The following is a 26611-nucleotide window of genomic DNA, read 5'->3' on the forward strand; positions in this document are numbered from 1 at the left end:
TGTTAGGGATGTATGTAGAAAACTTATATTTGTATAGTTCCATATGGTGCAGAAACTTTAGGCTAATCTATGGCTTTTGTTTTGTTCAATTTCACAACGAATAAATTGTTCTTTAAAAATGAGATTGCCTCTGACCTGTGATAGCCCCATTAGTACAAGGCAAATGGAAGCAGGGGAAGATCCTTGCTTAGCTGTTCAGTCTCCTGATGTCTTCCAGAATCTGGTCTGGCAATGGAGTAAAGTAACAGATCAGAGATGGAATAAGGTGTCTTACCTTCTTCACACTTAGATAGTTGATAATTACGGTGCCCAAAGTAGCAACCTAGAATGTAGAGTTATCTTTGTTGCCAGAAATGAGAAATCTAAAAAATAGTACTAGCCACCAGAGATTTGTCAGACGAACAGATTTAGTAACCCAACCTCTTGTTTCTTAATGATAGTTGTCTTTCATAATAGCATAGTCTCAGGGATAGATTAGAATAACATAGTTTTAAATTAGTCTGACAAATTTAAGAAAATTTGTTACTTATTTCTATTTGGTAATCATTAAATGTTTACACTTTTTAAAAGAAAAATAAGATATGCAGTTTTTCCGGCTTTTAAATGTATCCAAATTGAAGTTCATGAAGCTAATTGGAAGAAAAATTGATATGACAAATCTGCCTTGAAAACATAAAAGTCACATAACTTGATTATGTACGTGGTGGCAAATACAACCTTTCCAGTGAACATCAACAACTGATGATTCCACTGACATTCAAGGAATTGGTAAACTTTAGGAATATTAGGTTTTAATAGCACCCCCGCTGTCCATTGGTTACAGTGGATGTTGCGAAACGCCCAGGGCTTTCTTTAAAAGTTATGCTGCCAAGGACATGTTTTTAGAAAATCACCTTTCAGATGTGAAGTGTCCAACTATAATGAAAATATGTTTTCTGTAATTAAAAGATAGTAAGTATGCAAATGCTCTCTGAAATTGATATTTAAATACTCAGGAGACTTGCCTTTTTTGTGTAAGATCTACTTCAGTACAGAGTATGTGTGTCATTACTTATAGCTGCTCTAAAATCCTTTCAGTTGAATGATAAAGTATGTTTTTAAAGCATGCAGGTTTTGTTTATTACATCTTTTTGTGCGAAATATAGAAATATATATATTTTTTTCATAAAGTTATTCTAATATATCTCTAATCATTATTTTGTCATGTGATTATTGATGGAACCCAAACAAGAGTTTATAGGTAATTCAGTTGATGATAAGACTGATAATCCAAGGGAATAAATAATTACCTCTCCAGCACAATTTCTGAGGTTACCCGTTAGTGTCCCGTTAGGAAAATAGGACTGCCTTTTGGTAAGTTAAAAAAAATAAAATAAAAAATATATATATTTTATTATAGGCTAGGTGTAATGCTAGTTTTTTTTTTTCAGATTAAACCTTTCCCTTAGTTCAACACATAAGTTTTGCAACCATGTATTTAGGTGTAAAATTCAGGACTAATTATTGTTGGCAAAGAAAACCCCAATGGAGACTATCTTAAGAATATTGTAGCTCTTCAAATGAACATGATGGAGTCCTCCATGCCCAGTGATATTTAAAGGGTTTGATCTGTGGAAGACAAAAAGACAGGAGAGAGGTTTAATCAGGGTAAAAGAAATATATAGAAAACCCAACAAAGATGCACACTTAGGTGACTCTGAAGAGTAAAACTAAAATGAAAAATACAATCAGGTGTTGCTTCATGACAGGATGTGTTCTAGAACAGCACCTTTTGGCGATTTCATCATTGTGTGAACATCATAGATCTTACTCACACCAGCCTAGGTGGCAGCCTGCTCAATCCACACGTTGCCTATGTGGCACAAGTATATATATACTGTTGCCCCTTGGCACTAGAGTCATAAACATGATGAACAAAACCCACAAGATTCAATCAACAAAGATAAAATAATGTTATCAAGAGATGTAAACAGAAGACATGTGAAGCTACTGCTGGTTCATTTGCATAAGGTCTTGTTGTTGTTGTTGTTAGTAAGTAGAAGACCTATACTTAAAATTGCAACAAAAATTATAGTAGATACGTAAACCAGTAGCATACTAATTTATTTTGAAGTGTTGTTACTATACATAATTTTATATGCTGTACTTTTATACAAGTGGCAATACAAAAAGTTTGTTTACACACGCATCACTAAAAACATGAATAATGCTTTGCACTATGATGTTAGACCTCTGTGATAACCCTAGGTGTGAGGGCTTTTTCAATTCCATTATAAATGGGACCACTGTCATAGATGTGGTCCATCATTGACTGAAACATTATGAGTGGCCATGTTTTAGCTCACCTGTTCTTTTAGATTCATTAGAGCAGCTGGTAATGGTAATAGTAAAATGGGCTTCTCAAAATATAATTAACCACTGCTGAAATTTTATTATTGACTTAATGACTATCGGAGCTGCTTTGTTTCCTGCAAATGATTGGTAGTTGAAATGATTCTAGTATGACGTTAAGATTGCAAGTGGATCATTAGTGCTGGGGGTAGTGATTGCATTACAGTAGATCCTGTGAACAGATATTAAGTTATTTCCCTTGATATTCTGACATATCCCAAGGCACTAAGCATTGGAGTACCCTATTTCAAAGACAGACACTGATCCAGATAATTTTAAAATACAGAAAAAATAAATAATACTTTTTGGAAGCATAAGGAGTAACCAAAGCCAGACATAAATACAAAGGGTGTCTACCTTGGAAAGATGAACACCAAGGATGAGATTTTTTAAGTTTGTAACCTCTTGCTTGAAAGTACTTTCCACATTGTTTTGAGTATAGGCATATCAATGAGGTATAAGGGGACAGTGTTTAGAGCTAGTGTGATAGCCAGGAAGTTAGGAAAGAAATTCTGGAAAAGTGAAAGTCACAGAAGTGAGCTCATCCTTGCCCCAGTCTCCATGTACACTCTTTCCAAATCCTGATTGAACGTGGAACTTCATAAAACTCAAGTTTCCACCTGGAAAAGCAACAGTCAGAAACTTCAAAAACGGAGCAGAATTTTCAGCACTGCTCATTGTTTGAATTTGATTTCAGTCTTCATAGGAATGCAACAGAATTTAGTTTTTGTAACATGATAATTCAGAATGTCTAGTGTTCTGATTAAAAAAAATCACTAGATATATGAAGAAACAGACAATTATGACACAAAAGTCAATGAAAAGAAAGTAGTCAGTAGAAACACTCTGAGATGACCCACATGTCACAACTACTAGAAAACTTTAATTTAGCTATAATTAAGTTGTTCAAGGACCAAGGGAAAATATGTAATGATTTAGCAGATGAGGATCTCAACAGAGGAAAAAGTAGCAATTAAGCAACAAAAAACAATGAGAATTCTAGGACTATACGATAGCTAAAATGAAAATTAGTTGGATAGCCTTAAGAGCAGATTGGATATGACATTAGAAGGAACAGAGAACTTTAAGATAAATCAGTAGAAATTAAGTAATCTGAAGAACAGAAAGAATGTGGCTCAATAAAAATGATTAGAATTAACCAGGTAAGGTAGCACACTCATGAAATTCCAGCAACTTAGAAGACTGAGGCAGGAGGATTGCAAGTTCAATGCCAGCCTTAGCAACTGGTGAGTCCTGTCTCAAAGTAAAAGGGGCTAGGGATATAGCTCAATTGTAGAGTGCCCATGGGTTCAATCTCCAGAACCAAAAGACAAAAGAAAGGAAAAAGGAAAAAAAAAAAAATGATGAGACCCTTAAAAACCCAGAGAACAATAACAGTAGTCTAACATAAGTAGTAAATGTGATACAAATAGTTATTGTGTGTGTGTGTGTACTGTGGATTAAACCCAGGGGCACTTAACCACTAAGCTACATCCCCAGCCCTTTTTCATATTTTATTTAGAGACAGGGTCTTGCTGATTTAATTTGTGCCTTGTTAAGTTGCTGAGGCTGGCCTTGAACTCATGATCCTCCTGCCTCAGCCTTCTGAGCCACTGGGATTATAGGAGTGTACCCCCTTGCTGGCTACAGTTAGTAGTTCTAGATATATTTAAAATAAATAAATAAAACATACCTCTTTAAAGAGAAAGTTTTCATATTTAGTTTTAAGAGCATTTTCTTTTTATGCAGTATAGCTTTTCTAATTCAGATATTTAATATGTAAGCTTTAATAAATTGGTCTAGAGTTTTATTTTTACACTCATGCTCTATAATTTTTTATGTCCTTAATCATTAGACATGCTGTCTCTAAGTAGAAATCAAGGAAAACAAAGGATTAAGCTTAAATAACATGGTTATCATTATCTGGGATCTAGAATTAAAGATAAACCCTTACATATTCACATTTTATACCTACCTCTCTTTTTCTTCTCTTCTGAGGCTGCAGAGCTGTCAAATCATATGGTATATATCCAGTCCAATGCACTAAGCTTGAGCTGTAGGTTTTTGGTATAACTTTTCATTTTCTTAGCTTTCTAGTAGTTAAATCCTATACTTAAAAGGAAATACTCAATGTGGACTGCATTTTTTTTTTTTTTTTTAAGTTCTGACACTGAGAATCCAACCTAGGGCCTCGTGCATACTAGGTATGTACTCTATCACTGAGCTATATTACCATCCCTTTTTACTTTATTTTTAAACGGGGTCTCACTAAGTTGTCTAGGCTGGCCTTGAACTTTTGATCCTCCTGCCTTGGTCTCCTGAGTAACTGGAATTATAAATGTAAACCATTGTGCCTTGCTGTGGATCACATTTTACCCACTTGGAAATCCCATTTTCTTTTAGTGTACTCTCCAGAAGTAGATATGTGTCATTTATAATAAGAGAAAGAAGTAAGATGTGATGGTTATTTGTAGTGACATGAGATTGACTAGAAGCATGCACCTTATTGTGAATTAAGGTCCGTGGTTTAGCTTATTGTCTACCTTAGTTTCTGTATCTTGTATATGGAGATATTATCTATTTTGAGGCCATCAAGGAGTCAGGTGAAATGTTGCATATGTAGTGCTTTCCATAGAGTTTTATACATTGTTGTTCAGTAACTTCGACTTTTATTATTCAGAGCATCACTTAAGTGCACACAGATACATACACATAAACTAATTTTTCTAGTACTTAATGCTGTTAAAGATCAGTTGTAACTAAATAGGAGCTAAAAGAAAAATTCTCTAGTCTTTGGAAAATATATATCATTGAAGTACTTCTTTGCAGGGCAACTGTAGCAGAAAAGGAGACATTTTAGAAGATCTGGTTTAGTTTATTTTGCCATTGATTAACATAGTTCCCATGAACTATGGTAATGAAGATGGGAAGAATGTTAAAGGCTCTCATTAGCATATCCATTCCACAGTGAACAACAGGGATAAAATGAAGGGAATAATTAATGAAGGTGTTACAATTCAAGTCACAGTAGTTCTAGATCTAATATTTTTTTAAAGAAGAAAAGCGTCAGTTGGGTTAAAAGGACTATTTTTTCCTACTTTTGAAGGAGTAAGTTTCCATACTCATAAAGAATGACATTTGGAGTTCCTTTTATATACTATAAATCTCTTATTTTGCATAGAAATAACTCCTAATATATTTTAATAATGTCTATATCACTTTGAGTCTGTCTGTCCAAAATATATTTCTGGTTTTCTGTATTAAAAAACTAATAGACTCTCATCTTATAGGTTCAGGATAAATTTCGTCTAGACCTGTCGGATGAAGAGGCAGTGCATTACATGCAGAGTCTGATTGATGAAAGTGTCCATGCTTTGTTTGCTGCAGTGGTAGAACAAATTCACAAGTTTGCTCAGGTAAGTTCTCTGAGGGCAGTGCATTTTTTTCACTTCCATGTACTATTTGAGAGTCTTGATAGCCTCACTTTTGCCTCCGAACTGACACTTCTCTGTTGTTTTTTCATGCCTTAATGGAATCTTGCCACGTCAGCCAAAGTGACCGCGTTCCATGCCTTATTAATTCCAAAACATTTATTTTTCTTAGCATGGACTAAATTGGAGGCACCTACTTATATATAATTTCTTGAGAATGATTCTGGGTTTAGTAGAAACTTTGGTAAGGGAGACTTAGATATTTGTTGGGTTTTGATTAAATGCTGAAGTACTAAGCAAAGAGTTTAGAAGCCTTGAAAAGCAATTCACATCACACACTATAAAGTTCTCTCAATACTTACTGTTAGCTGTATGTATATATGTATGAAAGGGAAGATCTTTAAAAGCTAGCCTGTCATGATGATCTTCAGATTTAACATCTGTGTTATTTGTGAATTTCATAATGCAAGTGATTTTGAAAATGGTGAACAAACAGAAAAGTTAGGCTGCTTTCCTTGTGAATGCCTTCCTGACTTTATACATTCACTAAATAATGTTCCTAATTGCCTAAACTCAAAGCCTATCTATGATTTCTCCCTGAGTCATCATCCAATAGATATGTCAGCTTTTTTTGGGGGGGGGGGGCATGTACCTGGACTTGAACCCAGGGACCCTTAACCACTGAGCTACATCCCCAGCCCTTTTTTACTTCTTTGAATTTTGAGACAGGTCTTGCTAAGTTGCTTTGGGCCTTAAGTTTCCGAGGCTGATTTCAAACTTGCAATCTTCCCACTTCAGCTTCCCTAGCCACTGGAAGTACAGGCATGTGCCACCATTCCTGACAATTCAAATCTTTCTGAGCATCCTTATGTTTATTCTTATAAATATTCTGATCAGATAACATTTTAACAAAATAATATTTCACCTTTTTAAAATTTAAATGTGTTCAGTATTTTCCCATTGCTTGATAGTGAAGTCCAGCCTCTGACAGCTCAAGACCTTCCAAATACTGTGTTCTGAACTACTTTCCAAACTCTCTTTCTCTGAATATCTTGTTTTCTTTCACTTCACTAACCACTTTGCTGCTGCTATTTCTTTAGCTTAGAATGTCCATCATCTTAATAATGCATCTTCTATAAGATTCTGCACACCAAAATCCATCCTACCCTCCAAAAGCTATTTATTTTAATGCCACTGTGATTCATTGTTCTCTGAATTTTCCTAGTACTTTATACTTCAAGAGTTGCACTTGCATTTTGCTTTCTATTACAGATATTTGGATTGCCTTTTAACTCCTAAAATGCAATATTCATGAAGACTGATCTCCTGTCAGTCACATAGTAGTACATGCTTTGTGTACTCAAAAATATCTAATGAACATAAAGGAATTTCTTCTTCTAAATGTTAGCTTATCCTAACACCTATTGGGACTGTATTTTTATTTTAAGTGTTGCCCTTCTGCTTTATCATAACCAGTCATTTATTGAGATTAAACCATAACTCAGACAGTAGTAGTTAAGTGACTTAAGTCAACCAGTTCGCCAGTGGTGGATATGAATCTACATATAGCATGACAGTTAGTCAATAGCAGATTATCAGTCTAAATCTTGCATAGCAGAATATGTTAGTTATATTGGAAAAAACCCAGAAGGGTACAGTGGGTTACCCGATATCAAGTGCCTATATAGAGTCAGAACTAACACTGACTCCCACATCCAGGTTTTGCTATTTGTGGTATTGGAGATTGAATCCAGGGGCTTTTGACCACTGAGCTACATCCCAGTCCATTTTTTAAAATTTTATTTTGAGACAAGTTCTTGCTAAGTTACTGAGGGTCTCAATAAGTTGCTGAGGCTGTGCTTGCATTTGTAATCCTCTTGCATCAGCCTCTTGCATCAGCCTCCTGTGTCACTGGGATTATAGTAGCATGCCACTGTGCCTTGCCATATCTAGTATTTTTGAAACCAGTTCTCTTAATGCTCAGTATCTTGCTGCATGCTATACTATATTATGTGTCAGTAGGTCACAGCCCACAAGATCCAGTTAATTCTGTTTCTCTGTGTGTACTTTTATTTTTCTTCTTTTAAACTCAAGTAGTTAACAACATGCTTGAGGTCAGAAACTTTGAACTTCTCTCTCTTTGGATTTCCATAGCAAAGCATTTGCCTTTCACAGGTATTCATTTCTCTTTCATCTTGCTTCATCCCTATGTACAACAGTAAATAATTGTTTTTATGGGTTTTCCACTTGCCATACTGTAGATTCTAGTTTTTCTCCTTTATTTTCTTGATCAGTCACAATATATAATAGAGCTCAGGTGTCACATTTGAAATTATCAGTGTTGCCTAGTACTTCATTTCAGTTTTCTGTAGCTAACCAACTTCAAACTCATTAGCTTAAAAAACAATAATAATTTATGATTTCTTACAGTTATTCAGTTAGGAATTCAGTTAGACCTCAGCTATGCAGTTCTTTTGCTTTCTGTGATGTCACCTGGATTCATTCATTCAGCTCTCTTCAGCTGGTGGTTGAATTTGTCTGAGAGGTTCAACTTCATTTACACATCTGGCAACTTGGTGCTCCTCCACATGGGCAGTCTCCTTCCACTTCTCTCTCCTTTTAGTAGTCTAGCCTGAGCAGCTGCTCTATAGCACACTGACTGGCTTCCCCAAAAGCATATGAAAGCAAAAGGTGATAGGCCTCTTAAAATGAGTCATACAGTCATCCCAGATTCAAAGGGAGAAGAAATAGTTTCAATCTTGATGGGAGAAGAGGATAGCATTGGCAGAGAGGAAAGGAATTAAATGTGGCATCTTTAAATCAATATGCCATACTTTGGCACTTTAAGAGTGGCATTTTGAATTAAGGGTGGCATCTTAACATGCCCCAGCCTAGAGTTTGAGTCTTCAAGTTCTGTTAAATTTATGATGTATTTTTTTATAATGATTTTTGAAAGCACCAAGAAACCACTCCAGACACAGGAACTCACTCAAGAGATATTAAGGTGAGAGTGAGTGAGAGAGAAATGGAGGGGAAACTGTTCTCAAGTAGTGGAATTTCATGGACTAGTAGCAATTGGACCAGTGGCTGGCAAGGAGGTTCATGGGCTAACAATCTGGACCAATGACTTAACTCGGAAGTTCAGGGGCCAACAATCTGGGTTGTAAAATGGTGAGGGGCAGGGGCTGAATACTGTCGGCAGCAAAATGGCAGATCTGATGCCAACAGATTGGTTTTTAAATTCTATTGTTAATTTATAGAACATGTCTATTTGCTATCTGGATCTAAGAATAAAACTATTTTTCATAATTCTGGAGAAGAGGAAGAGCCTGGTTAAAAAAAAAAAAAGAGGGCTGAATTATTATTTGGGGGAAGTAGTAATAGAGGGACCTTGGTTTGCTGATGTCTCTAGGCCTTAGTTTCCACATCTATGGAGTAGTTGATACTGAGGTAAAAACTACCGTTCATTTTCTTACATAAATTTAATATCAGAGACGCACAAAGTCTGATTGCTTTCCAAATATAAAACTAATATTGACTACCATTAAAGTTAGTGAACAGAATTTGCCTCCCCTAGCCCAACTGTGGTTAAATTGAGAAAGTTGTGGAGAACTTTTTTGAGTTGTTGACTTACAACTTTTCTTCTGCTCATAGAGAAAACAGGAATACAGATGATGAAAGGAATTGGTAATAAAGATAGACATTCACTTAAATTACACTTTTGCAAGATCATCTTATAAGTATTAACTGAGAGGTGATTTTATTTCTTATTAAAAAATTGTCTATTTCCTAGTTTTCTGTTTTTCAGTAAAATAATACAGAAATCCTGGATAATTAATTAGCATTAATTAGCATTGTTGCAAACTCTTTTGAACTAAAATTCTTGATAAGATATTATTGAAAAAGGGTTAGAGAAACTGGAAATAAGAGTTAAGAGCAAATGTCTGAACGATTAGAGCAACTTATGGATTATTGTCATCATTCTAAACTGTGAAAATAGAAGTTTAATGCATCATGAATATGTAGGTGAACTTTTTAAAGATCATATTTCAGCTCTCCATTTTATAATGGTAGACACAACATTTGGGACAGTAGCAACTTTGCTATTTATTTCAACTTTGCAGTTCATGTACTTCTTCCCCATTTTTTTAATGTCATATAATCCTTTCTGTAACCATATAATGTTTTAGTCACCATATTACAGATGAAGAAACTCTACCAAATAAAAAGTTGTTTCGTGTCACATTCAGGTCTTCTTTACTAGAATTCCGTCTTCTTTTATTCTAAGAGATGAGCTTTAAAAAGGTCATGGTATTGTTTAGATTTTGTTAAATAAGTCATTTATGCCAATGCTATTTTACAACTGAAATAATATTAACATAAGAATAAGAGTAACCTAAGTAAATTTGTATCATTGGAACTTGCTTAGGCTTTAAAGTCTATGTTGGATACTAAGTTAGGGTCTTGGCTTCCTATAAGTCTTTTTAAATTACAAAATAATAGGAGCACAACTCTTTCATCTAATCTCAGAAGTTTATTTTCTCTTTGAAACCCATGTTTCAGTATGTTTAAGTATTAATACTAACAAATCACATGCACATTCAAATTTGTGTGACCAACATCTGGATTTTGTCATAGTGTTTATTATAATAATTCAAAATTGCTGATTGACATAATTTTGGTGCATTTCAGTTCATTGGTACGTGTTATAAATCTGATGTTTTTTAAAAGGGGATGGGTTGATACATGTTGCAAATGTTATAGTTATTTTAGCATAAAAGAAATTATATACTAAGAGAATAAAAATTGCCCGATGCTACTATTACATGAAATGCTGAAAAGGCTTATTTTCTTCCATCATGCAATTTCTTAGGAAGGGTAGAGATTAAACACTGTAATATTCGTTGCCTAGCAACACCCACCTATTAGTGGTATAAATTTTACACCAAAACACACTTATTTGGGTCATTGTCTTTGAAATTATATTATCAGACTCCACTCTGCAGAAATGATCTTTAAAGAGCTTTATAATCTTGTCTGTATCAGAAGGGTAGAGGTCACATAATTTGTGTCACTTAAAGCAGTAAAATTAGGTTTTTCATTGGTAGTCTCTCACATTCCAGTGTGTTTCCTCCATATCTGCTTTTCCCTGTCTCATCAGTGATTGATAGTGAGCCTGGAGAATAGGGTGTAATTTCCATTCATCTTAACACATACTGAACCTAACTATTGAATCTCTGCAGATTAGAGGTAGAGACTTTTACTTTATCAAAAAAAAAAAAAAAATATCAGTAAGAACAGAGATTTAGTTCAGAAAGGTTACCTAATTTCCAACTCAAAATGGTAGCTCCACATCATTGCCATCCATTTAACAAGAATCCTTACTTCCACCTGTGGTGTTCAAAGAGTAAAAGCACAGGTCCAGGCACAGGGGCACCTGGGCATGTAGTTAACATATTCTTATGTTAAAGACCACGAGCCTTTAGTTTAAGGGAATTCATTACTATACTTGGGAGCATTTCAAAACAAAACAAAAACAATGAAAGGAGGGGAATGATGTAATTTATTGTGTCTGAAAAGCCTATGTCCTGAATAAATGTGGAAGTTCTCTTTAAATATGTTTATATTAAATTTATGTACATAGTCAGAATTCCTTTGATAGTCTAGAAATCAGTACATGTAGTAGTAGATAGTCTTCTATATGTTTCAGTTGTTCCAAAGTTGTTATTTCATGAGTCAGAGAAACTTCTTTAATATTTTTCAGCAATGACAAATGTAATGAATAGTAAAAGTTAAGTTTATTTCCTGACCCTAGTGTATTTATTCTTTTTTTGTTTTGTTTGAGACATAGTCTCATTAAGTTGCTTAGGACCTTGCTGTGTTGCTGAGGCTGGCCTCAGACTTGTGATCCTCCTGCCTTAGCCTCCTGAGTCACTGGACTTACAGGTGTGCACCATCATACCTGGCATATTTACTCTTAAATATACTGTAATGTATTTTCACTTATGAACTAAAGGTGTTTGGTCTTACATGATATGTTAATGATACTCTGTTTAGGGCCATGCATCATCTAATAACCATTGTGGAAAAGGAAAATGAGCATGCACAGCACAAGAATTGTTGTTTACTGTATTTCTTTAATATTTCTATTTAAAGTCCTTATGCCTAGACATAAGAACTTTTAACAAATGCATACTTGATATTAATACTAAAAATGCCCATAAAACTCTTATTTCATGAATTTATTATTTCCTACTATAGCTGTTAAATGGCATTTACTCTAACTGTGATGCAGACATATGAGTGTAAATGCAAAATAGAATTAACTACTGCAGGTTTAAAGCATTTTAGTATTCATGGTAAGTATAAGTACAGATCTTCCTGTGTTTGTTTTGATTTTACAGTGTTACTTTATTCAGTTTTCCATTTTTTCCCTTTTGATGATGCTTTCTCATTTCATATTTTCTATTTGTTTTTTGAAACTTCCCTATTTAAATTGACCAGTAAAACCTAATTCTGCTTAGTACCTTACTCATACTTCCCATAAGGTTGAATGCTCTTAATCATGTTCTAAGACAAGAAGTTAATGTCACTCAGTATACCTTATACACAGTCCCATTTTATTTTGCTGTCCTTATCTTGCCTCTTTAAATAATGTGACTGTATAATATATAAAATAGTTTTGGATTTCAGATCCCATTCTACCTTCTACTTGCACACTGACTGTAATTTCTGGGTTTCCATTGTATGAGTCCTATTTTACCATCAGGAATGAAGAATAGCAGTGTAACATGTTTTATGGAACAAACCAAGAAAATATTGATTCTGGAGCCAAATTAAAATTCTTCTCTAAAACCAAATTTTTTAAATTTAGTAATTTTCTAAGGAGTCAGTTGATTCCCCTACCGTTGGCTTAAATATATTAACATATCATTGTTATATCATACAAGTCTATTTTGTATCATCTCATGTCCCATATCTGTTCCTAATTTATTTGGTTTATCTAAGGAGGAATTAAAATAAATAGGGGCTGGGGAGATAGCTCAGTCGGTAGAGTGCTTGCCTTGTAAGCACAAGGCCCTGGGTTTGATCCCCAGCACCCAAAAATAAATAAATAAATAAATAAATAAATAAATAAATAATAACATCTATGAAACAATAGCAAAAATATCAGTAACCTTTTGGACAATTAAATGTGCCAGGAATAGGTAAAGTGTATTCTCTGTATCACCTTATTTAACTCCCATTCTTTTAAAGTAGATTTATTACTAGATTTGTTTCATAGATAAGAAAACCAAAGCAAAAAGGTGACAGATTCCAGATTCAGACCCCAATCTGTGATATTGAAATATATATTATCACTAAATAATGTTTTTCTTGATTATACATCTAAGCCTTAATTTCATTACACATGACTAGATTTATTGTGAGTAGTGAGTTTTTAAAAAACATTTAAAAAATTTAATGTGTTTTCTTTCCTTATTCATCTGATCATCAAAGGGAAAAAAATAATTGGCTGTTCTAACAGCCAAGAAGCTATAATATACAGAGGAATCACTGGGAACAGTTTAATCTGAGATAATGATAAAATGGGTTAACATTCATTTTTCACATTGACCAAAACCAGTCTTGAATTTCACTGACCCCATGTCCTATCATACTGACCTACAATCTGCACTGCTGCATGGTACCTCCTCACCACATGACAAGTGTTGAAGTCTTCCAGTGGTTAATTACTGTAATAGCAGCAGGTACCAGAATGCTCAATGATTTTCGTATAAAATGCCCTGAAGTTTACTTTTTATTCATTCAAATTTAGCTTCCTTATCTTCTCTAAGGAAGACTTTAAACACTTAAATGTAATCCATGGTGGGGCATGCCCTCGTTTGGTTCATTAACTAATTCTAGTGAAGTTGTTTTATAGTAATTGTTATTTTTTACCCCATGTCTTTCATATGTGTTAAACACTTATATAAAAATTCTTCAAATGAATACACACACACACACACCACACACCACACACTTCCTTGGACCTGATAACCTGCAGCCCCCACCAGCATTGTGCTTTTCTGGAAGGAAAACTGTGTACATGTTATGAGTGTGTGTACATGTTATGGTTCTTTCTATGTATACAGATTTGGTCTTCATGGTTTAGTCTGAAGCATCTTAGGTATCTTCTGCAGAACCTAAACCAGTTCCTGGCACATATAGTTTCCAAATAAATGTTTTATTCTCTGATATTGCCTTTAATGAAAATACTTAAATTGCTTTTGAAATTACAAATGACATTTGTAAAAGTAAATCTTGCCATATTCTTTATAGAATTGCCATGTCAAATTGTATAAGATTAAAATTAGTGAACATCTGGTATTTTTCACATTTTTACATATGCTCGGGTATGTGTACACATAATGTGTCAGTGAGATTTTTTTTGCTTCTCTTTTTTCTGAGCAGAATAATGAGGTATTCATAGACACAACAAAGGGGTACATAAGATGTGAATGACTGTTTCCTTACCCAGACCAAGAAATCTTCATTTCTTTGACTTCTACTTGATATCCTAATATTGAACACTGTTACCATCTTTACTTCAAATCAGCTGTTCTCTTGGCTGTTTTTCTTTCAGGATTACTTCCTTTGTTTTGGCTTTCAGATCATTTGTTTTTTTTTTTTTTTTTTTTTTTTTTCCAGTTCAGAGACTTGAGTTATTGTTCTGGGACCCCTCTTACCTTTATTTAAAAGAAACTATTTCAAAGAAACTACGAATAGGAGTTAAAGTATGTACAACTCATTTAAATATATCTTTAATATCACCACGTGATTCCCCAGGAGCTCCCAAGTTTCACTTTGTGTGCAGCTTTCCTAGTCTCCTGATACAGAACGAAGAAGGCAGAATAGGTGGAGACCTCCAGTTCTGGAGACAGGCTTTGTTTCACAACACTTGTTAGTAGCAATGTCCTAGGCAGACTGTATAGCTTTTCTTTTTTTTTTTTTTTTTTTTTTTTTTTTTATTTTTATTTATTTATTTTTTTTACGTTTACATAGGGTAATGATGTTTATTATATTTTTCCCCTCCCCCCCACCCCTCCCCCCCTCCCACCCCTCCCACCCCTCTTTTCCCTCTACACAGTCCTTCTTTCCTTCATTCTTACTGCTCTCCTTAGCCTAACTCTAAACCTAACCCTAAACCTAATGCTAGCCCCTCCCACCCCCCATTATATGTCCTCATCCGCTTATCAGCGAGATCATTTGTCCTTTAGTTTTTTGAGATTGGCTTATCTCACTTAGCATGATATTCTCCAATTTCGACCATTTGCCTACCAAAACTCTACACGAAGAATACAAATAATCCAATCAACAAATGGGCTAAGGAAATGAACAGACACTTCACAGAAGAAGATGTACAAGTAATCACCAGATATATGAAAAAATGTTCAACATCCCTAGTAATAAGGGAAATGCAAATCAAAACCACCCTAAGATTTCATCTCACCCCAATTAGAATGGCGATTATCAAGAATACAAGCAACAATAGGTGTTGGCGAGGATGTGGTGAAAAAGGAACACTCATACATTGCTGGTGGGGTTGCAAATTAGTGCAACCACTCTGGAAAGCAGTGTGGAGATTCCTCAGAAAGCTTGGAATGGAAACACCATTTGACCCAGCTATCCCACTCCTTGGCCTATACCCAAAGGACTTAAAATCAGCATACTACAGAGATACAGCCACATCGATGTTCATTGCTGCTCAATTCACCATAGCCAGATTGTGGAACCAACCTAGATGCCCTTCAGTTGATGAATGGATAAAGAAACTGTGGCATATTTATACAATGGAATATTACTCCGCAATGAAGAATGATAAAATTATGGCATTTGTAGGCAAATGGTCAGATCATTTGTTGAATGAAGTGACTGAACTCTGGAATAAGCTATAGAATTTTAGAGCCTGTCTAACTATGTGCCATCAAGAACTGAGCACACTACTCACAGTATTAATCATCGGATCAGCACACATTCCAGTTTATTTCTCATATAGTAATTGGGTCATCTTGAGCTTACAGTCAGCAAACAGCTCCTTCCTCAAGTATTTTCTTCCATGAACTGAGTTTTAAGCTAAGTCTCAGGTATCCTGTACACATTGTGGTCAGTTAAAATCCTGTGTGAAAACTTTTAGCAAAGTATATTATTCACTTTTTATTTTAATGGAAATGTTTTTTGAAAACATAGACTTTTGTTATCTATCTTATGAACAGTGAAGTAAATTATTTTCTATTTGTTTTTAATTTTTGTAGTACTGGAGAAAATGAAACAGTTTGGCCCATGAAGATGTATGACTCAGTAAGAAAATCACATTAGAAGCATCTGGTGTATAATGAAGACTTCAGAATAACAAAAAATGAAGAGAGAGCTTCCTGAATGTTACATGATGCCTGAATTCCATTTCCTTGAATGTCACTGCTTAAATATGATTTTAAAGGATTTGTTAAAATATTGTATATATTTCTTTTCTAATGTATACTTTGTTAATAAGAAGTGAGGACCTTATTCCAGGATTATGTACATAAATTGGGAATTCTGGAGAAATTTCATGTAGAAATAGTAAAACATTTTAGTTCATAAGTTTAAATGTCATTTTTTTTTTCTCATATTTTACACCAGGGCAGCAGGTATATAAGTTGGGATTAATTTCTCTGTCTAGAAGTTGTTTATTTTTGTCTTCTTTCTCCTTTCCTCTTTCTTTTATTCACCTCCCTGTTCTCCCATTTTTGTTCATCTGGTTTCTATAATTTGCATATTTAAAGTTTTACTGGAAAATTTAAAGTTATACACATTATAGCTCATTCTTTACACTTGAAGAATTGATTTTAGATAGCCTCTCTTTTCCAGTGTGGAGCAGGTGGTGGTCCAACCAACTCCCAGTGGTGCTGGTAATGTGTGGGTTCAAGCATTGGCCATGGTGCTTTGTGCCCTGGCCCTGCTCCATTACTCTAGGCAGTACTAGAAGCTTTGCGGGAGGCCACTGAAGCCTGTGCAAAGACACGCCGAAGAGTAGTGGCAGTTCCTGGGAAGCTGTGCTGCATCCTGTAGATGGGTAGAGAGAGGTGTGGGAAAAAGAAATTTGTACTTCAAAGTGTCATTTTTTCTACTTGTAAATGTTGCGTTTTGGGAAGCGGTGTTGTCTTTTTGTTTCATTTTTAGCTACAGCTCACGTTCTAAGTTGTAAGTAGAATGTGGCAGTGTAGTCTCTGGATAACTGGACAGAAGGTAATGTGACTGCAAGTTTTCATATTGAGCATAAGATATTTTTATGTAAGACAATGTGAATTATCTTTCTGCAATGAATTCTTTTTTGATGCAAACTGAATTTTCAAAAGTTTTTAAAACAGCTTACCTAGACCTGTTCATGTAATGCATTCTTTCTGATTGACTCAAAATAATTTTTGGTTTTTTAGGACTTGAAGTCCTTCTAATCTGTCTGGCTTTTTTGCTTCAAGGAACTTGGGGGAAATGAACATTACACAAATGATCTGAGCAACATGATAATGTTTGCATATGAATATTACATAGTCACACAACTCCGTCTTGGAAGAAAAAGAATATTTAGTTTTTTTGGTTCTGAATAAATAGTAAGTATCAAACGCCTAGAAAGATGAAGGTTAAATTATAGTACAGTTTCTGAGAATTACATTAATTATTCTATTTATTTGTCACGAAATTCTTTTCCCTGAGCTTGCTGCCTCTTTAGAATGGGGTTACCAGCTAGAAAGCAGGCATATCATTAAGAAACATCCTACAAGTGTATGTGATATGATGGGTGGAATGCTTATGCAGATTTAGAAAAATGATAAAAGACAAAAAGAATTTTATACGTCTTCAGAGAGTTTATGCTTAAACTAATTGGTAAGTTCTATCCTCTACTTTGTTTTTCTCTTTCCTTCACATATTTATGTCATTTTTTTGTAGCCTCAAAGCTTTCACACCTTCTGCATACTTGTTCTTCTGGTCTCTTTTCTTTTGGGACCACCTCCAAAAGTTTTCTCCAAATGGTCCTGTTGAAAATTATCTACCTTCCAAACCTCTGGAATTACCGCTTTTAGTTGATATTGAGTAAAGTTGGCTATTATTGTTATATTTGCATCTCCTATTTCAGGGAATGACAGACTTTTCTTTAAAGGGTCCACATAGTAAATATCTTTCCCTTTGAGAAGCACATGGCCCTAATTCAACTCTATTGTTATAATGGAATCGCAGCTACAGACAGACAGTATGTAAACAATGGGGCATGGCCAGAATGGATCAGGCCATAATTCGCTGACCCCGTTTTAATTCATTGTTAGGCAAAATTGTATCATCTTATTGATCTTAAACTCCACAGTACTGCATAGAGCATAGTATGTCTCTAGTAGGGCTCAGTAAGTAATTTTTGCATTAATACAAAATTTTTAATTTAAATACTGACAAGAAGTAAGAAGAATGTTCCCTTGGTTCCCTGATTAAGAAGCATGATGAAATTGTTCTAAAGTATTAGCAAGATATTGAACTGAGGACTGGGGTTGTGGCTCCATGATAGTGCACTTGCCTAGCACTTGGGAGGCACTGGGTTCAGTTCTCAGCACCACATATAAATAAAATGAATAAAATAAAGGTCTTATCAACGTCTAAAAAATATTTTTTTAAAAAGTCATTTAACTGAGGTTTTCAGATCTTGGTGATTCCCTAGTTCCACATTTGAGTTTCAAGTTGGGCCTGGTGAATGTATTTTAATATGAAGTGCTAATAACAAAGACATATAAACTAAAGTCTTGAATGGAATTTAAATCCTTACCTTTCTCAAGGATTTGAAATTTAGAGCTGCATAGAATGTTAAGTAGGTTGGAACAAAGGAAAGAGTATCATGAAATGCAGTATAAATGGAAAAATTCCAAGTGACTCAAGTAATTGTAATGTTTGGTTCTTTAATTCTTTTCAGTTCTGAATTACTGAACTAGGATCCCTGAATGAAAAAGAAAAGACTATTCTTACTGGGAACTTTAAAATAATTCAGATTACACATGAGGATATCACCAATCTTACCTGACAGAATTTTCTCGTGTTTTTAAATAGGAAAATGATAATAAATATGAGAGAATACTTGATGAATATGGGGAGGACAAAATGCAAAAATTCTTAAAGAATATGAGGAATATCTGGCTAGAAGTGCATAAATTAAAAGTTATAATGTATAACCTTGTTTTTAAAGGTTTAAAGCCAATAGTTTAATTTAGAGGTGTGCGTGTGTTGGTGGAAATAGTTTTACAACATGCTAAAAACGTTTTTCATTAGCTTTTAATAGTATCATTTTCAGTAAGGTATGGAGAATGCAGTAAATTCCATAAGGCATATTAGTTTGTTCCTACATATTAGTTTACATGAAATATTTTTATTTTCAGAGAAGAATTTTGAATTATAATAATTCAATCATATTAATTATACAAGTTAGTGGGCATTTGCATGCACACATATATTATAGTTTGACTGTATCTACCCTCCCTACTAACCTCTCTTGTCCTCTTTTCTCTTCCCCCTCCCTCCAACCCTCTTCCCTTTCCCTAATAGTCAGTTGAAGTACTTTTGAGAAGTACCTTGGACTACAACTGCAAAGATATTTGAACTATTAACTAAGACATTTTCATCATTTGAAGGTCTTTTCTGCTATAGCTAGAGGTATCTTTATTCTGCTAAAGCAGTGTAGTGATTTACTAAACTAAGGTAGTTTGCTTTTTAAATTTGCTTAATCAATTACTTGTCCACATTTATAATTTCCATTAAAGTGACAGTTAATGTTAACAATGCTTTATTATGGTTTTTTAATGTGACAGTAATCTATAATTAAACTGTCATCGCGAGATATTTACTACTATAGTATTAATATAATATTCTTAAACATTCATATAACATTGTACTGGGTAAGGTGCCAAGCACACTTTTATTAGGATATAACCCATCCTATATTTCATTGAAATTTCATTTTTTATTTTCAAATACAATTCAGCAAGCTTTAGTCATGTTCTTTTATTGCTCTGAAATGTCAAACTAAAATGAAAGGAAGAGATATTCATTTCTGTTAAAGATATGTTGTAGCAGTTTCATTAAATAGACAACTTCTAGCTTGTCAGACTAAGGATAAGCATAGCATATGTAATTAAATCTGAGAAATTTGCTGAAGTACTATCATTCCACAATTTAATAGCAATAGCATTTTACTTCCTTTTATGATCTCTTCCCCAATAGAAACCTAAATAATAATGAAATGATCAAAAAATAAAGCAGTGGGGACACACAAACCGAACAGTTGTCCATGCGAAACTTCATACCCAAATGTTTATATCAGTGCTGTTCACAATAACCAAAAAGCGGAAACAACCCAAATGTCCACTACATGATGAATGCAGAAACACCTGTGGCATTTAATACAATAGAAATTATTTGCTAATAAAAAATTAAGTTGATATTTGAAACTTGAAAACATGCCAAGTGAAAGAAGGCACAAAAGACCATGTATTCTATGAGATCATTTATAAGCAATGTCCAGAGCAATTTATAAAGATAAAAAATAGATTAGTAGTTGCTAAAGGATGGGGAGGAAGAGAGAATGGGGAGTAAGTGCTAGTGTGTATAGAATTTCCTTTTGGGGTGATGAAAATATTCCAAGGTAAGACAGTGGTGATGGTTGTATCACCATATTATCATATGTGAATCATATTTCAGTAAAACTGTTATTTAAAAAATTGGTAAGGTAACCTAGGGAGAAAGGTACAGAGGACATATAAGTCTGATATGTAAGAAACTTGAGTGCTTTGAGTTTGGGGTGGGGAGAAGGAGTGGACAAAGAATGGAATGGCCAGAGAAGTAGGAAAAACGTGTGGGTTACACAGGTCAATTAGGAATGTTTGACAAAAAAAGAGTGGTGAGCAGAAATACTACCAAGAGCCTAAGAGGTTGAGAACCAAAGGATAATCATTGGTTGGGCAAAGTAACATTAGCTTTATCTCCTATTAGACTAAGTTCCTTGAAGGCAGATTGATGACAGTGTCAGCTTATGTGGAATAGAGAAGAGACGTAACAGGCAAGTATGTGTGTAAGACCCCACCTGAAGGGCTGGAGGCAGTAATTGTGGACATCTCTTTTTTGCCTATTGCATGAGCAGGCAGGAGACAGCTAGTAGAGGGTATTAGGCAAAGGGAGTGTGTATGTGTGTGTGTATTTTTGAAAACATGGAAGATACTATAGCCATCACAAATAATTCAAGGAGGGCAGTAAGTAAAGGAGGGAAATTCCCAGGAAGAGGAAAAGGCATGTCATTGCAAGTGGGAAAATGTACTTGAAATAGAAAAGAATGATTCTTCCATTGTTAAAGGAAGGATCAATGAGCAAGACTCCCTTCCCAAGGTATGCAAACTGCTTAGGGAAAGGAAACAGGTTAATTCAGCATGGCATATGGGAGACTCGAAAAGCTACCTGAAATGATGAAAAACTGCCTCTTCCACAGTTCAAATGTTTAACGAGTGTGGCTGGTCCTCTTTGTATTTCAGCCAGTAGGTAATACCTCTACTGAGGGGCTCAGCCAATCCAACTTTTTGGCACATATATAATTGAACTTAGCAATGAAATAACATTCTTTATTGTACTTTTTTGATGATCTTATTTTGCAACCCCATTCCTGCCCACTGTGATAAGAATGACAGGAGTTGTAAAAATTCTTCACACACATTCTTGTTCTTGCATTCTCACTTCCCTTCAGCCTTCAAAAACATGGTCATGTTATACTTCATGGGAGTTTTGTGATAGACAGGACAACCCTATATGCTTTCCTTTCTCACTATTTCCTAAGTTAACTCTCACACATATCCCAATTTTGTATATTCTGCTTAGTTGAGAATACTTAATCATTAAAAATGAATGTTGCCATTGAAAAGCATCATATGCTAAAGCATTCTGCAGATTGTATAGCCCTTATATTTACTATATCAGAGAAATTTTAATCTTTTTAAAGTCATAAGCAGCTAGGAGAGAAAGAGAAAAAGAAGGGTCATTTGAATCCCTGATCTATATAAACCTGAAGTGCCTCCCTGGTCTTTCCGGTTATATCAGGCAATAAATGAATTCTTTTTTTTTTTTTTTTGCTTAGTCTACATTGAATTGATTTTCTACCATTTTTACCTCAAAGACTCCCAACTAATATAATTATACCTAATAGGGTAACTAGATCCAGATCAGGCAAAAAGCCTCAAAATAAACCCCAAGTATAGTGCATAGTAGTCTCCCAATTATTAACCACAACCTTAGTCATTTTCATTTATTCATTCATTCATTACTGAGCACTTGCCACTGCAGAACACCTTAACTTGGGATAGTCAAAATAAAAAAATAAAAATGAAAAAAGTAAAGGAAGCAGTAGAACAAGTCAGAACATGGTAAGTCTGAAATGACCTCAAGTTGTATTGCATATGGAAGGTCTGTAGTAGGCCTCTTACAGCAAGTGGGAGCCCCCTGGGACATTGAGGTCTCAAGTACTTTGAGCCGAAAGCAATATGGTTGAAATGAAGATTTGGGGGGAAAAAAAGAAATCTCTTCAGCCAGGATTTTCTAGTGTTGGTAACTGTGGTGCCCTTAGGGTAGTTTTATAACTTTTTAATGGGCTTTGTTTTGTTTTAAATATTTTCTTTCAATTTAGTATTATTTGTAATGGAGTAAAGTTGGCACAATCTGTGATGAATTTATTGAATGAATTTTAAGAAGTTTACAAAATATAATGGGTAGCATAATCCTGTTTTCATTGAAAATAATATATGCACATAAAGGAGGATCAAGAAGGAGATAACATGCCAGTGTTATCAGCAGGTGACTGGCAGATGGGCAGCAAGGATATTCATATATTCTGCCTGTTTGTTTTCTGATATTTTAGTAATGAGTGTATGTAACTTGTAATGAGAAACTAACAATGATACAAACCTGAGCATTAAAAAATACAATTAAAAAAACCCTGAAAATAACCAGTGTAATTTGGAAGGGCTGGGTAATAGAGGGGACAGGGACATCTTGCCAGGAATGAACAATGACAGAAGCTGAAACCTGCGACTTGGGAGAAAGTATCTTGTATGGGGGATTGGGAGGGATGAGAAAGTGAGCAGAGCCTTCCTGGTAGCTACTTTGGGTCATCAGTATTTTAAAACTCAGGATAAAGTATTTCAAAAGACAATTTCAAGTGACATATCAGTAGAAAGGCACTACTTTGGGCTAAGAGTGAAATTATTGAAAAGCCAGATTTAAAAATACACATCTAGCTGATTTTTAAATTCTGCTTCAGTTCTTCGTTGGATTCTGAATATTCTGGCGACAGATGAGCACACTATGGCAGGGGAGAAATGAGACTTCATCAGGCCCACAGGGAAAGGAGGGAAAATGAGGAAAATGTTCCCCATCAGATGAAGACCACTGCCTTTGTTGCCTTGTTCTTAACTTTGAGGAAAATACAAAACACAAAGATAATTTGCAGTCAGTCATCTAGAATGAGAGAGTTTTGAAAAACAGAAGTGACATTCAAAAAGGAGGAGGAGAGACAAAGGATCATCAGGTATCCAGTTATCAGCTGCGCTCTCCAGGAACTTGAGAAGCCAGTGGGTTGAATAGGATGGAAGGGATCAGAAAGCAAGAGTTAGCAGAAGCTCTGTTTTCTAAGTCGCTTAAATCACTGCATGGGGGCGGGGGGGATAAAACAACCGAAATAGGTATTTTGAACTTGCCTGTTAGAAGGTTCAGTAGAGGAAAAAAACAAGATACTAGTGACAACTTTCTGTGAACTGAATCTGAACAAGATTAACTAACCACAGAAGAATTGAAATCTTAACAACATAGTTCTGAAAATGTTTTTGTTTTAAAAGGAAAGCTAAAATCTTGAAACATTGACATCATCTTTAAAATCAATATCTTTTGGAAAACTGGTGAGTGTAAATTTTTGTTCTAAAACTCTGAATTATCAGTCAATGCCAAAGTCTCACAAATACTTTGGGGTCACTTCTCTAGTCATAAGCTAGGAAGAACAGAGGAGCACTTATTTGCTGGCAAAGTAGAATTTCAGATTCAAGAATTTTTAGTGATGGGTTTATGGGTTTATGCAAATCTGGAATATACTATAATATTTTAGCAGCATACAATATAGTCAACACAGCTTGGCTCAGTGAGTCAACAAAGCTGACATCCCTGTAACTCTGATGAGACCCCAGCCCAGCCCTCCCTGTCTGGTTGCTTGTCCACCTTCTCATTTTCTACAACTCAGTCCTGTCTAGGCTCTTGCATCTGTGCATGCCCTTGGGAGACAATATATGTCCCCCTCTGGTCCCTCTTCAGTCATTACTTTTGCTAGCATTGTTTGCGTGGAGGAATTACCTATGTCAGACTCTGGAAACCTCTGGTCTCTGAATTGTAATACATACCCAAAACCCCTACTCTGCTGTCTAGAGCATCCTTGTATGAAGGTCAGGCTCCTGTGTACATTGTTAAACTGCTCTTTGTAAGGCTGCTTGCTTTTTAAGACTCAGTAGCAGGGCTTCCCCACTTCTCTTTTCATCAGGCAGGTGACGAGCTCCCTCTGCCCTTTTTCATTTCACCATATTGAATCCCATCCCCTGTCTCTTCTCGCCCTTGGCTCTGTGCATCAGGTCTGGAAAAGCACGTTCAGGTCATGGAGTTCACCTTCTTTTCCCCAGTACACATGATTCAAACCTTCACTCTGGTAGTCTGCATCTGTATTTGTGCAGTTATAGCCCCTCAGAGGCACATCATGGCACTCTCTAAACATTGTTCCCATTCTTAGCAGTCCATGCAGAAGGATGGCAAATCAAGGTCAGCCTGGGTGAGTAATTAGTGATACCCTGTCTCAATATAAAAAATAAAAAGGAATGGGGATGTAGCTCAGTGGTAGACTGCCCCTAGGTTCATCCCCGAGTCCTGAAACTGTGTGGTCCAAATTCAATCATACATTCCCCTCCCTCTTCCAATTCCCGAGCATGGGTGAGTCACCATAAGTAGGCAAGAAGGGTAATTGAGCATTTGCTCCCCTATAGGCTTCTGCTACATTAGAGGCTATAATCATGAGGAAAAGTAGGCACAATGTGAATCAAGTCTTTCTTAGATACCTGGTAATGTGTATTTAGGATCTTTATCCTCAAAGATCTAACAATCTGCTATTGCAGGCAATACCAACCATTCAGAACGACTAGCAAATTGTACACCAAACAGGGATTAGGAGGAAGATATACCTAATAGGGGAGGTAAGGAAGCAGGAAAGCCTCCCAAACAGAAGTGGACCTTGTCAAAGCCTTAAGGAAACAAATCTCAGCAGTAAAGATCATGGTTTTATTATGGAACTAAGAATTCAAAGGAAGATGGGCCATAACTCAGCCGATCTGGTTTATAAGAGTTTCCCCACAACAAACCCTCTCTCTGTTCTGATGTTCTGATAGTTTGCCTTTGTCTTCCCAAAGACCATCTTCCTCTAATAGTTTTACATTTCTTTGTGAATCACTGAAAAAATGAAACCACCCACTAGCAACTTATATCAAGACACACTAACAAACTTGGTATCTACTATCTACTCCATTTCAAAAGGAATTTCAAGAGACTTCAAACCTATGGCATTCATAGATCTCCAGGGAGAGCCTTCTGAGGATTCCAGAATTGGTGATGTGCTTCCAGTCACTCAGACATCATCCTGTTGGGCCAGTAAGAAGAAGGTGACTCCATGCCTTGAGTGGCCTTGGAGTAGCTCTGCCTCCTATTGCACATAACTCTGGACCTTCCCTTCTGAGCCTCAGTTTCTTCCTTGAAATAGTGGAATAAAATATATGACCTCTGGTTTTCGGTCCTAACCTAAAGTTCATTGAATCAGAAAGAACACGTATTCTTATTTTTTTATCTTATTAAATGAATAAGAAGCATTTGTTTTAATATCAGGGAAAAGAATAAAGGAAATTGTATCAGGAAGGCTACAACCAGAGAAACTAAACTACTAGAAAGTCTATATTAGGTTTATTGCAAGGAGTTGACTTACATTGCTGAAGGGGTTGGTGACCCAAGTCCAAAATCTGTAGGACAGACCACCAAGAAGGGCAGGTTGGAAATCTTGTTTCAGAATTTTCTCTTCTGAGAACATTAGTTTTGCTCTCAAAGAGATATGTTTGAATCAGATCCATCCAATTCTCTAAAGTCAGCTGACTATGAACTTTATCACATCCCCAAACACCTTCAAAGCAATACCAAGTGTGTGTTTGACAGAATGGAAGGATTATTGCCTACATAGTAGGCACAGCAAGCTGACTATCACATCTCCATCAGTGACGAGTTCCCATTCCATAGTAATTTCTGAGGGCACAATCCCCTTGGCATGGAGAGCATCTCCTTTCTGTTGTCACCTTAATCAGTTTCTCAGAGGCATTCAAGGGTGTTGGTCAATCTCTGTTCCCACCTGTTCTACCTTGGTCCCCTCGACATGGCACTCTTTGAGTTTTCTCCTACCTCACCAGCAACTCCTGAGTCTCCCCCTCCTCTGCCAGACATTTATTTCATTCTCTACACTCTGTCTTGAAATAATGCCATCCCTTCTTCTGCTATTGAATACTGTCTATGTACCAGTGACTTCTCCAATTATATCTCTATCTCAAAATTGCAGTCTCATGACCAACTGCTGACATTCCTCATCACCACATCCAGGGATCTCAAAGTTAACACATTCCCAGTGGAGCCCTCTG

General features: G+C 35.5%; 1 protein-coding gene across 1 annotated transcript in view; it reads left to right on the forward strand.

Annotated features, from left to right (window-relative positions):
* The window catches only part of Pik3c3 (phosphatidylinositol 3-kinase catalytic subunit type 3), a 117502-nt gene extending 100280 nt beyond the window's left edge, over positions 1–17222 (forward strand). Inside the window, exons 24-25 of the mRNA XM_047526300.1 lie at positions 5682–5807; positions 16118–17222. Of these exons, the coding sequence (XP_047382256.1) occupies positions 5682–5807; positions 16118–16132 (141 nt within the window). The 3' untranslated portion in view covers positions 16133–17222. The remainder of the gene's footprint in view (positions 1–5681; positions 5808–16117) is intronic.
* The last annotated feature ends 9389 nt before the right edge of the window (positions 17223–26611 follow it).

Source organism: Sciurus carolinensis, chromosome 15, assembly GCF_902686445.1.
Source record: "Sciurus carolinensis chromosome 15, mSciCar1.2, whole genome shotgun sequence".
In the NCBI taxonomy this organism is placed as follows: domain Eukaryota; kingdom Metazoa; phylum Chordata; class Mammalia; order Rodentia; family Sciuridae; genus Sciurus; species Sciurus carolinensis.